The sequence below is a fragment of the Filicampus tigris genome, chromosome 1 (assembly GCF_054856515.1).
Source record: "Filicampus tigris isolate MCC_2025a chromosome 1, RoL_Ftig_1.0, whole genome shotgun sequence".
In the NCBI taxonomy this organism is placed as follows: Eukaryota; Metazoa; Chordata; class Actinopteri; order Syngnathiformes; family Syngnathidae; genus Filicampus; species Filicampus tigris.
In genome coordinates, this window is record NC_141217.1 from 15729774 (window position 1) to 15743788 (window position 14015).

Consider the following 14015-nt stretch of genomic DNA (forward strand, 5'->3'; position numbering starts at 1 on the left):
TATTTGTTACTTAAAGCAGAAATCAACCCAAACATATTTTTTTCTAAAATATGTTCCCAGCAGGCCCACTAGTTGAAATCCGGCATTCTGATTAATATTGCTTTTGTGAAATATGACTTAAGCAGCAAAATGCACCCGCTTTTAGCCATCTCAGGGGGCGAGCATTTTGTCACCTCTGTTGACTGAAAATTTCATCGAAATTACTCGGGGCTCAGGTAACGCCCAATCCCGGCTCAGCTTCAGAAAACAGGTCAACCGTGATTGGTCGCTACCTGAGCCCTGAGCAGTTGTGATGTCATTTTTAGTCGACAGAAGTGACAAAATGGCCACCCCCCGAGATGGCTAAAAACAGGTGGATTAATTCTTATTCCACAAATGCAATATTTATCAGAACGCCTTGTTTCAACTAGTGGGTTTGCATAGAACATAGTCTTGAAAAAATTATTTTTGGGTTGACTTCTCCTTTAATACAGCGCTTAAGTGGAAGTAACCATGCTTCCTAGTTCTATTTGTCCAAACAAATTGTACAACTGCACTCAGTTTGTGAATCATAAATAAGGGCCATTAAAGTCTGGATGTTGAAGGAAGACTCCATACCTTCGTTGATGTAAACATATCAACATCTGTGTTGTTTGGCCTCCTTTTTCTGTTCAAATAACAGAGATTGGCTAATGGTTTCTACTGTCAATGACAATCATGACACATCGCATTCCATTGACAACACAGCACAGTAGGCTACATGTGATGCTCCCACAAGCATGCTCTGGGACTGTACACTAGGTTTGCCCCCCTAAAAAATGACAGCGATGTTGACATAATTATGAAACACTGATAGAAAACAAAAATAAATCAGAATGACTGAGTGATTTTTGTTTGAAGGTTGGCAGATATGGTTAGTTCATGTTGCAAAATCGAACTCTTGTAAGGCATGTACAGTTTGACGAGTAGCAACTGCATTACCATTTACCAACAGCTCAACTGCAAAAACTGGCATAAGCTCCATCCCCCGCCACCTAGCTTTTTTTTTTTTTGTTTGAATGATTCTAATGGCTCAGCCCAGGAGATGCCTGAAACGTGTGCTATTGACTTCCGAAAGAAAACATACTGTTGGTTTCAGGTGGCGCATTCATCCTGCGCCTGGAAACATCACAACCCATCATTATGCGTCTCAGGGAAGGGGAAATGAATGGTCCCGTCTCTCATCTCTTGCTTGCATTCCACTCATTTCTGATAAACGTGGCATTTATTGTCTAAAAAATATCACATCCTTTCAATACCAGCTTTCATCTCTGCTGCAGCAGCTCTTCCAGTTTCTCTCCTCGGGCTCACACTCGGCTCGCTCTTAGATGGCGTGGTTACTGTAGCTTATATACGTTTGCTTGGAGGCCAGCGCTGCAGGGGTGGGAGCGACAACAAGAAAAACACGTTAAAAATGCTCGCTGGTTGATCTGGAAATTGGAAGTACATGGAAATCTGGCAACACATGTAGATGTCCGTGTCCGAGGTCGTATCTATAATGTAATATGTATGCCTACAAAAAAAATCCGATTTTTTCAAAAAAGACGTCAGCTTACAGTTCTGCGTAAAGATAAGTGTCTTCCTACAGCCCTGATTTGCAGACGCTGTGCGCAGAGGTTCAGAAGCAGAAATCCCATTAACCAGCTAAAATAAATATTCAGGCAGTTATTTTGCAAATATTTATTTTCATTGTTCAGTGAAATAATGCTCTTTTTTCCATTGTATTTTTAAATCCAGGTCAAGACAACATGCTCCAAATGCCAAAAAGATCATGGCTTACGCAATTTTTGTTTGCTCAATGAAAAGGTTAAGTTCATCTTTTGACCATCAGACCTTTAACTCTGAAATTTTTATTTTCTATTGGAAAAGTTCACAACGTGTTCATTTAATAAATCAAATGTAATTATCTGAAACATGGATGGACTGCATGGATTTCATTGGCAAGACACTATTTTACAAGTGTAAAGGTAAGTATATATATTATATATATATATATATATATATATATATATATATATGCTAACATCATTTCAGATGTCAAAAAGTGTTTGCAGCTCCCAGTGTTTTCCATGGAAACTGGGCTCTTTGAGTGTTAAAAGTTGCGACCCCTTCTCTCTCTCTCTCTCTCTCTCTCTCTCTCTCTCTCTCTCTCTCTCTCTCTCTCTCTCTCTCTCTCTGTCATTATTTTGACCTAACTACAATGCATGTAAAAAGTTATCCCTCTTGGAACTCTAACTATCCTCATTAATGTTTCATAACAGGATCGCTCTTTGACATGCTACATGCTGTTCCTGCTCATGCAATCACATGTGACCTGTGAGTCAAACTTGTAAGACTGATAGACAATACGTTCCATTCGTCACAGTCAAACTGTCCCCAGTGAGCATGCTCGGTGGTGGTAATCACTGTACCAATCAGCCCGCGCAGCGGATTGAATGTCAGATAAGATGAATCCAGTCAGAAAATAGCTGAGTGCCAGCGTCAGGCCAGTGGTACCACAGACAAGGCGATATACGACATACACTGAATAGAGCTGGAATTGTCACCACTTCATCCAAAGCATTTCCACCAACAAGAGCGATGATAAATGAATGTTATTTGAATATTTATGGGCTGTGAGGCCAAGAGAAAGAATAGATGGTCCAGAAAGAACTGGAGCCATTTGTCTTTTACCGTTTGCGCTTATTTTTGCCGCTGTTGCATTGAAGACTCATCCCTCTTTTGGTCAACCGGTAAACACAAACGATAGACTGGCGCCATGTTCACACATCAGCTTTACAGTACTGGCTGGCTGGTTGGAAGCATCACACACCAATATTGTCATCAATGTTAGCGTGTGCTGACCAAGTAAGAGGTCACGATAATCGTGTCTTGTGCTGTGTTTTTGCTTGCGTGTGCACACAGCGGTAGTGAACATCAGCATAAACAGAAAGATCAAATAGTGGTCACAAGAGAATTCAGTGGGTTACCTGAGAGCCTACGATCCCTCACAATGCTCCCCTCCCTCAACACAGTCTGACACAGACATACAGAGCAGTTGTTAGCTTATCCCGTTCAAGGCACAGTGAGACTCAGCATGTACACAGATTTACTAAAGCTGGTACAACTGCATTCTGAGGTTGCAAAAAGGCATAGATCTATGTGTGGGCGCATGTTTTTAGCCACCCTAGGCTTCATACAAATTTCATACAGTTGCGTTTGTCAGTGAATAAAATCAGGACTTGGAGTAATCATGCACGGACGGCTGCTTGATTTAATCCTTCCCCCACACGGAGACCGCCAATTCATACATTTTATCTTGGTGATTGAAAAAAAAAATCCTTTTGCAACACTACTCGTCTCTTTCATCCCTTTCAAAATCAGACGAGTGTGGGCTCTCTGTCACTCCTCCTGATTGGCAAATGCAGTGTTTTAGAAAATGGAACCTCTTTATGTACGCTAGGTGGAGGATTTTGAATTAACCTAGTGAAACAGACAAGTTACCTCATGATTTTCTTGTTATGCTTTTATATTCATTTGTTGATTTGTTAGCAGGATTACATAAAAACATCTTTAGAAATCTTAGCTCCATTCAGCTTTGTGGAGGGGTGGCAGACGGACGAGGGGGAGCCTGTTTAATTTTAATGTAGATCAAGAAATTCTACTTTATTCTTATTAACATTGCAACAATGCATTACACTATATCTGAAATGAAAGTATAATGCGCAAATCTTTATGGGAAGAAATTTTGACGGAGTACATTATTGCGCTGATCCAATAAAAGATTTTTCATTCCACTTGGAGGATGATTGTGCATTATTTTTCCTCACTGTAATCCATAAGACCCCAAAGTGGGAAATCAACCCAAGCACATTTTTTTCAAGAATATGTTCCAAGCAGGTCCACTAGTTGAAACACGGCATTCTGATTACTATTGCGTTTGTGCAATATGAGTCAAGCTGCAAAATTCCACGCGTTTTTAGCCATCTCAGGGGCGGCCATTTTGTCACTTCTATAGATTGAAAATGACATCACGAGTGCTCAGGGCTCAGGTAACGACCAGTCATGGCTCAGTTTCGGAAAATAGATGAGCCGTGATTGGTCGCAATATTTATCAGACTGCTTTGTGTCAACTAGTGGTCTTGCATAGAACATATTCTTGAAAAAAATGTTTGGATTGACTTCCCTTTAAAGACCATGAATAATGTGGGGATTTAACTCATCAGATTTATCTTAATCTATATTTAATATTCCATATTGTGGAATGCTCTGTATTACTCTACATTACATTTTTTTGATCATGCTTACTATTTATTTATCCAACCTACAGAAGTACAAGATGACACCTATGAATTATTTGCACCTTACAAGACTTCATCATGTATATTATATATAATAACACCATTGCACATTCAAAGCTGTTATACTATTTGCTTCATCTGGGTGAGCAAGACCAACCTTGTGTTTCCAGACTTTCACAGAGTTCTGACTTGGCCTCCCCATTGGGCCTCAGACCACCTTTTGGGTTGAACTTGTTGGACATGGTGGCTGCAGTGACCACAGCCTTCAGGCTGCGCTTTCGCTTTGGTACGTTCTGCTCCGGATGAAAGAGAACCACGTAGACCTTGGGCATGTAGAGCATTCCCAGAGAGACGGATGCACTGAGGCTGACAGAGATGGTCAAAGTTGTGGTCTGGATGTACATCTGCATTATAGAAGAGACAGAACATACACAAGTATTATTTGTTGAGGCATGATGGCTCATGGTAAGAATGTGTCCAAACCATAGGCATTAGCGTCAACTGATTGAGGACATTCACAGCTTAGAACATCTGTCAGAACATATGCAGGACTCGTGTCATAAAATATGTATTTCAAATCCAAACTATGCACTCCAAGTTTTCCCCGTCAAAGTAATCCCCCTGGAGTCTAACACACTGTCCTAGCCTTCTGTGCCATGTATTCGTGCACTCCAGGAAGGATTCTTCCAGGATCTTCCACAGCTCTGCCATCTTGATGTTGTCCGTGACTTAAACATGCTTTTGATGAGCCCCTTGAGTTTGGGAAAGTGGGAAAGAAAAAATCCCTTGCAGTCAGGTCGGACAGGAACTGTCAGTTGCCCAGACCTGCCATGTGCAGGTGCGTTCTTATGGTGAAGCAGCCATGAGTTGTCCGACCGCAACTCTCAACTCTTCTCGCGCACTGAATGAAGCAAATACCACACTGAAGAGGAAAACTTGCTGTCTGTAGTACCTTTTGTGACATCAGTCCTGGAGGTTTTCTGACACCCCTTCTATTATACACTCGGTTTGGGATTATTCGGGTGCTCAGTCATTGCTCTATCAATGAATAATACTCAAAGTTTTTTATTCATTTATAATGTACACTAACTACAATCCTCCTTTGATGGGTGTCTATGCAGGCTGCTTATTTGTTTTCGCCTTGAGGGGTTGGACCACAGCATGAGGACTTTTTGCTCGCTAAGACCAGTGACAGCTGCAGCTCACAGCTGGGAGTCAGAAACATAGCTACAGGCTACAAAAAAATGGAGCAGAGACAAACATCTTCCCATAGCCCAAAACATTTTTTTTCCCTTGAATTCTGGTGAGCTATGTCTTCCTCACATTTGCAAGGGAAATGCTGAATTTGCAGAGGGTTTAAAAATGCAGTAGGTAGAGATACCAATTCAGTCATTTCATGCCAATCCAAATATAATGGAATGCATGTGAAATAACAACGCATAAAGAGGTTGGCTGGTTTTGAATGCTTTGCCTTATATTACAAAGCCCATTGTACCGTGGTGGTTAGAAATCCTTCATAGATTGTCCTCAGGTTTTCAGGTGACAGTAAATTTGTAGTTGTTTGGCATGGGATGAGCTCATAGGGTTGTGTCAGTAGCAGCTAGAAATTGCATAACATAAGGTTTTAACTTGATGCCTTCGTGTAAGCTTGTGCAATATTTATTATCCTCATACGATGCAGACACAGATTTTTTTTTTTTTTTTAACAGATGTCTGAAACTACAGTGATCGTTGCATTAATGCGTCATCACACAAATGTCAACCCTTGTCCATACAGTGATTTTCTCTTGACAACAATCACCAACCGCATCACACCTTAGATACAACTGCCCAATCTAATGATATGTATAAAATATTCTGCCGGTACAAAGTTAATGTATGCTCTCTTTGAATTGACTCTGTTGGAGAAGTATTGTTCTTGGGGTGGTGCATTTAGTTTCCAGTAATAGAGTTGCACTGTATCATATTGAGAGTTGTTAATGACATTTTGTTTAGCACAACCACAGAGAAGCATTAGCTAATATTGTGGCCATGTGAATGCTGATACATAGAATGGAGAGTGGGCCAGTAGAAGTCTGCCAGGTAAGATGCCAATACAAACTGGAAGTGATGGGTCATCGTGTTCCATCAACATTCCTCCATGGTGGAATGGCAGAGCTGTAATCTCCTCAGAAGATTACACATTGCCCGGGGTAAAGTCACAACACAGTACACACCTGAATCACTGTGAGACCATGTCCACTTCCTGCAGCCATTCAACATCAATTTTCCCTGACATGTCGATATGATTGTCTATCTGCTCCGTGCACAGAGGGGCCAATTCACAGATAGAAACTGAGCAATTTTACACATTCAAGACTGAATTGCTTTCTTTTGTTATCAGGCATCCACAAAACATGTTTCTGTACTATGGACTCGAGTTGCATAATATTTCAAGGTATCTTTGAAAATGTTCACTGAGGTAAAAATATCAAATGATTTACTGTATTCTCTCCACTTGCATGCATCCCATTACAGCAGATCTTTTTGCCGGGACTATAATGATTATCTGTATCTTGGCCGCACGCTTTCCCTCACAAGCTGTGTGGATATGCAAGTCTTTTGGAATGCAACGAACTCTCTCTCCCAGTGGAACTCAAACTACTTATTGAATCGAACAGCCGCAAAGGACATCGAGTAAAGTGACCTTATAATTCGACAACTATAGCTTTGTTTTGACAGATGAGACAATACGATGTAATTCTTACATTCTGTACCTCTAAACAGTCTCTTACACTCTTTTCTTTTGCAATCTAAATGCTGCTGGAGACTAAATGTTACGCTAACACAACCTATAAAGCTTACTGTGATTGAATACAGAATGTGACTTTTTTCAGTATATACTTTGGTTTACACATGTTGAGAAACTGCATATAAAACACATATAATTAAGGTATGAAGGTGTTAATCAGATTTTTCTATTTAAGGCAGAATTAAAGGGAAAGTCACCCCAAACCTTTTTTTCAGGAACATGATCTATGCAAGCCCACTAGTTGAAACAAGGCATTCTGATAAATATTGCATTTGTGTAATAAGAGTTAATCCACCCGTTTTTAGCCATCTCTGGGGGTGGCCATTTTGTTACTTCTGTCGACTGAAAATGACATCACAACTGCTGACCTGTTTTCTGAATCTGAGTGGTGATTGGTCATTACCTGAGCCCTGAGCACTTGTTATATCATTTTTAGTTGACAGAAGTGGAAGACAAAATGGCCGCCCCCTGAGATGGCTAAAAAGGGGTGAATTTTGCTGCTTGACTCATATTTCACAAACGCAATATTAATCAGAATGCCGTGTTTCAACTAATGGGCCTGCTGGGAACATATTCTTGAAAAAATATGTTTGGGTTGATTTCCACTTTAAACACATAAATGCAAAGAACAGATTCCAAAAATTATCCTCACAAGACCCTTGTAATCCCTGCAGCAAAGGTTTGGACCCATTGACTCATCATCAGCAGCACAACACCAATCTGACATATATGACAAACAATACTCAAGTGGCCATTTTCTTCACAAGGAGGCAAACAGGAAATAATAATAATAAATAATAATATATAATAATAATAATAATAAATAACACAAGTTGCTGTCATCGTGCAATTTCTACAGTACTATTGAAAATAATAATAATAATAATAAAGATTTTAGATTAGTCTTGTGGGGATTTGTTTCTTTCAAATGTCATATTTACCTTTTCTGCTGATTGGGAAGTCCCAAAGAAGATGGGGATAAAGGCAAGCCATACTATGCAAGTGGTGTACATGGTGAAGCCGATAGGTTTGGCCTCGTTAAACGTCTCCGGAACCCCTCTGGTCTTGATGGCGTAAACTGTGCAGGTGACCATTAGGAGCATGCTATATCCCAACAGACAGATGAGAGAAAGGTCCGATATGTCGCACTTTAAAACGCCACGGGCCATATCCGGATTCGCTGTACGCTGGTCTTCGTAGTCGATGATGGCTTGTGACGGGTCAACACCAAACCAGATACACACCCCGAGGAGTTGCACTGAAATCAGGCTGAATGTGATGACTAACTGTGAGGCCGGAGAGATGAAGCGAGGGGCACTGACTGACATCTTGCCTTGCTCAAAAATTCTGTAAATACGATTAGTCTTAGTGAGCAGGGCTGCGTAGCTGATACTCATACCCAGGCCAAGGAAGATCCTGCGCAGTGAGCATATAAACACATCAGGGGCGGAGATCATGAGGAATGTTGTGGCATAGCACAAGAAGATGCCAGTCAGAAGCACGTAGCTCAGTTCTCGACCTAACGCCTTAACAATGGGTGTGTCATTGTAGCGTACAAAGGTAACAACCACAAACACGGTTGCCATGATGCCCAGGACTGCGATAAGGACGGGGATGACAGCCCATGGGGAGCTCCACTCCAGCTTGACAATGGGAATGGGAACACAGCCGGTGTGATTGTCATTGGGCCGAAGGTCGAAGCGGCACATCTTGCATGTGTAAGTGTCTGCCTGATACTGGTAGCCGTCACAATTCTCACAGTGCCAACAGCATGGAATTCCTTTCACAGTCTTTTTGCGCTGGCCAGCACGGCAGGGTTGGCTGCAAATGGAGGAGGGCACTTCTTGTGTTTCCCCTGGCCACTGCATCTCATCTGTCTGTCGGAGGATGGATGGAAAAAAAAAACTGAAATCATCCCTTTTATACCACAATCTATATTCCTTTTTCTTTTACTTTCTCGTACGCCTATTATAATTGTATAACTTGTCTTAAATTATGTATTGACTGCATACAGTAGTATCTGTGTTTATTATTAGGTTATTAAGGAGCAACCAATATGTTGCACAAGCCTTTTTTTTTAAAGAAAAAAATTATAGTTATCATAAATAGAGTTCAGCCATTATGTCGTGTTACACCCTCCTGATGATTAATTTAGTAGTATCATGTTTCATTGTTGCATTCATTGATGAGCCTAACCTTTATCCTGTAAAAGGTTGCCAATTATACTTGAATTGATAACCAGGAAGTGCCAATTTTCGTTTCCCCCCAGGCTAAACTACTTTTACGTCATTCATGTTCCTATAACTTTTGATTGTGTCAGTGTACAGAGTAACCGGAAAACTGAAATCAGGTGTAGAAAGGGATATACAACTAGAAATATATAATAAAGTTTAGAGTTATTGTTTTTACATCTTCATGATTTTCCTGAGAGCTTTCCGCCAGAAAGTACCGGGTAAGTCGATCAGTGCGCAAAAGAAACACAGGATCTTGATGTCTGCAATAATTCAGTAGAATACCTGTGCTGCAACAAAAATAGAGTACCTGAGGGGTTGAGTATAAATGATTCATAACCATAAAAACGAGCAATGCTCATTGTTCCTGTGGTAGTTTTATGTTAGCATATGCGACACTTCTGGTTCAAATGTTTTTCTTAGGAATAAACTTTTATTGCACTGATGATGCATAGCGTTAAAATGAAATCAATGCGAAAACCTTTAACTGCCATTTTATCACATTCAAGTAATTGTGGTTTGTCTATAACTTTCTGAACTGTTAAGATAACCAGAAACCTTAAGATTACCACCACAACATGCATCTTCTATACTACTTGTCATAGACTAGGTGGCGAGTCAGTTAATGCCTTTTCTTTCAAGACCGTATACCATAAAAAACCCAGATCCCTACATCCAAGTGCAGATGGTCGGTCCAGTGGCCAATGATTTTGTACTCTGTGGTGTTATTTTTCATCTGGTATTGGTAGATTTCATAGCGACCAGGAGCATCTCCATTCAGGTTGAAGACCACGGGTGTGCTGGCGATACCTGCAGATGACACAAAAACAAAACAAATATGTGTTATTGTAATTGTGCATTGTTATTCAATGCCCAATCCCAATGATGTGCAAAATCGGAAATCCCTTGTTGTTGTTATGCCCAGGGATTAAATTACTGTGCAGAGTTGTTAGAGAGTTAATGAAAGGACCAAATGGATGTTGACAGCTAGGCTGTCCTGGTTATTTGACAAGGGTCCACACAGCTGTCTTTTCATGTTCCCATATCATTTCACACGCCTTAATTCCGCTTAATGCTCCATCGCTTGTTGTCCTCAACAAGGTTGTCCTCAGAGTGCAGACAAACGACAGCGCAAATTTTAATGACCACTTTGAGATCTCTATTGAGGTTTATTCCCTTCTCTAACTTTTCCTTTCAGTTATTAAGCAAAACGTTTGAACCCTCCTTGAACCATCACAGAATTGTGAAGTAAGAGCACAAAAGATTATGGTTCTGTGATCCGCCTCCACCTCTGTGAAATAACTTATTTGCAGCATCTTCGTCCATTATCGCGGACAACTGCAAAATCTTGAAAAAAGACCACTCAGTGAACATGCAAGCCCACAATAGTTTGGACCTGAGCCACTTCCACAAAATGTCATGTCATACCTTACCCCGAACTACACACGCGAAACAGGCTGGGCGTGTTTCTGTCAATCCTCTGCGAAATGGTGTCCTGTGGTGTAATCCATGGTATTACATGTGTTGAACCACTAAAGGGTGCCTGTCAGTACAATGTTAAAGCAGGGAAAGCACATTGGAGAGTTGTGGCAGGCACTTAATAAAGGCGGCTGTGTGGTATTGCAGAAGAAAACAGTGGTCTTGGTTTTTAAAAGAACCCAACACAACACGTCAGTTGGTACTTGACCCGGTTAAGGGACGATTACAGGGACGAACGTAAACCTACTTCCCTCCGTGCTTAGTCCGTACTTTAAAAAAAAAAAAATCTTGTCCTCTGTCCACAAAATGGGCGTCCATTCGGGATTGACGGACAGACCGTTCTATCCCTGCGACGGAATGCCCTTGAATGCTCTGGTCATGACACTTATTCAACATTGTCTCATTGTTTAAGTATGGTTTTCGATTAATAAAGGTTTACCAATGTAAGAAGATACACGTATAAATAGTAAAAATGGATCCAGCATCATTCACACTCACATTGTTTTCATTTCGTTTCTAGTGTTCATTTTTGGAGTATAGTATGAGAATATCTGATACAATGAGGCCCAGAAATGTTGACAGTCTGGGGACTCAGAGGGAGGCTCTGGTATCTCTGGGCTTGATGTCATAGAGGTGGTTAAAATCTCCATTTGGCAGGGCAACTTCACATGGAAATCGGCAACAGTGTATCCGGATTGGCAGACCAGGTGGTGGTTCCTCTTTTTAAGAAACTACAACTTCCAACCAAAGGGGGAGTCTCACTTCTAAGCTTCTCTAGTACAGTCTATTCAGGGGTGCTGGAGAGGAGAGTCCATCAGGAAGTCGAATCTAAGATTCAGGAAGAGCAGTGTGGTTTTGGTCCAGTCTGTGGAATATTGAACTAGCTGTACACTCTCACCAGGGTCCTCGTGGGTGCATGAGAGTTCACCCAAACGGTTTACATGTGCTTTGTGGACTTTGTATCCCCCGGGGGTCTTGTGGAGTGTGCTCTGTGTGTATGGAGTACATGACCCACTAATAGGTTGTTCTGTTGCTGTACAACCGGTGTCACAGTTCGTATTGCCAGCGCTAGGTTGGCTTTGTTTCCAGTGAGGTTTTGGACTTCCTAAACTTCATGGACCCTAATCCTTACCCTCCCTAACACTAACCTTTATGCACATAATTTCCAGGCACAGCTGAGGCATTGAACTGGGCCAGGCTTGGCACCCTCAGTATTGCATTTCTGCTTTTTGCAGATGATCTAGTTCTGTTGGCCTCATCAAGCCACAATCCTCAACTCCCACTGGAGCAGTGCCAAGTCTGAAGCAGTCAGGATGAGAATCCGCACCTCCAAATCTGACACCACGGTCCTCAGTTGAAAAAGCGTGGAGTGCCCTCTCCAGGTCAGTGTGAGGAGTTCATCTATCTTGTGGTCTTGATCACAGGCAAGGGATGAACAGCGCAGGGGGTCGCCAGGTAGATTGGCAAAGCATCTGCAGTCTCCATATGGGCCGCCGCGGTGAAGACAGAGCTGAACTGAAAGGTGAGGCTTTCAATTTACCAGTCTATCTATGTTCCCACCCTCACTTGTGGTCACGGGCTGAGGGTCATAGCAAAAGAACAAGAACGTGAATAGAAGCAGCTGAGATGAGTCTCCTCCATAGGATGTCCAAGCTGACACTTAGCGATAGGGTGAGAGGCTTGGTCATTTGGAACGGGCTCAGACTAGAGCCTCTTCGCGTCCGCATTGAGAGGAGCCAGCTGAAGTGGCTGCGGCAACTTGTTAGGATGCCTACTGGACGCATCCCTGGGGAGGTATTACAGAGACGTCCCATTGTGAGGAAGCACCAGGGATGACCTAGACCATGCTGAAGAGACTATGTCTCCCGGTTGGCCTGTGAATGCATTGGGATCCCCCCCCGGAAGAGTTTGATGACACCACTGTGGTCGGGTTACTCTATGAAGAGGATGAGTCTAATTACAGAGATCAGCAGACAGATCGCTTGGTGTTCAGACAACAACCTCCCACGAACACCACAAAGACTAAAGATCATTCTGGACTTCAGGAAGGACAGAGAAGACCCGGCCCTACTTTAGATAAACAGGGACTGTATGGAAATGGTCCACTCCATCCGATTCCTGAACAAGCAGATCTCTGGCGACCTCTGCTGGACTGCTAACACCAGCAGAGTGGTGAAGAAAGCCCACTAGCGACTTCATTTCCTGAGTGTGTTTAGAAAGAACAAACTGGAGAAGGAGCTACTGGTGACATTCTACAGGTCCAACGTAGAGAGCATCCTGGCATCCTGTTTCACAGCTTGGCATGTGGGGTGCACGACAGCACACAGGAGAGCACTGTAGAGAGTGATCAACACAGCCCAGAAGATCACTGCTTGCTCTCTGCCCAGCCTGGAGGACATCACTAGCTCTCGGAACCTCAGCGGAGCTGGTCACATCATCAAGGATTCCCTCCAACCCCAGTAACTACTTGTTCAGACCTCAGGCTGTCGCTACAGGTCACAGAGTGCTTGGACAAATAGACTGAGAGCTAGCTTCTTTTCCGGAGGTATCACTACAACAAACAACTGAAAATCAAAATCATGAGAATTGTTCTAGGAAGTGTCTTAATCAGACATGACATGACATGAAATAGACATGAAATAATTGCTGATCTTCTGCGGAATGAATGCAATTATGAATGCATTTATGCTATAATGCTTAGATGAGTGCAATAATGTTTGTACTTATGTGGAATATCCTCCTGTAACTGAAATAATGCTTGATATTCTCATTCATTAGATTGTTCTTATACACATGTACATTTCTGCATTGTACATATCCTTTATTGGGCTTTGTTTTTATTTCATTTTATTGCATTAGCAGTAAATGTTTTTATATATAGGCACCAAGGAGTAGCAACCTCAAAAAAAAAAAAAAAAAAAAAAAAAAAAAAAAAATATATATATATATATATATATATATATATAATATTTTCTTAAAAATATTTTTCATATTTTATATTTTTTCCCACAATGAACAAACAATTAGAATCAGAATGGTCTTTATTGTCAGGTTATACATTACAATAGGTTTGAGGTTGCTACTCCTTGGTGCCTATATATAAAAACATTTGCTGCTAATGCAATAAAATGAAATAAAAACAAAGCCCAAAAATGGATATGTACAATGCAGAAATGTACATGTGTATGTATGTAGGTTTTGTTTTGATTGCAAAAA

General features: G+C 41.5%; 1 protein-coding gene across 2 annotated transcripts in view; it reads right to left on the reverse strand.

Annotated features, from left to right (window-relative positions):
* Nucleotides 1–294: 294 nt before the first annotated feature.
* LOC147152990 (metabotropic glutamate receptor 4-like) overlaps nt 295–14015 on the reverse strand; it is a 130793-nt gene continuing 117072 nt past the window's right edge. The window contains exons 8-12 of one of the 2 annotated variants that reach the window (XM_086012212.1): nt 9994–10130; nt 8031–8966; nt 4456–4702; nt 2988–3033; nt 295–1392 (exon numbers count right to left, since the gene is read on the reverse strand). In XM_086012212.1, the coding sequence (XP_085868338.1) occupies nt 2996–3033; nt 4456–4702; nt 8031–8966; nt 9994–10130 (1358 nt within the window). In that variant the 3' untranslated portion in view covers nt 295–1392; nt 2988–2995. The remainder of the gene's footprint in view (nt 1393–2987; nt 3034–4455; nt 4703–8030; nt 8967–9993; nt 10131–14015) is intronic. The other variant, XM_086012126.1, reaches the window with a different exon arrangement.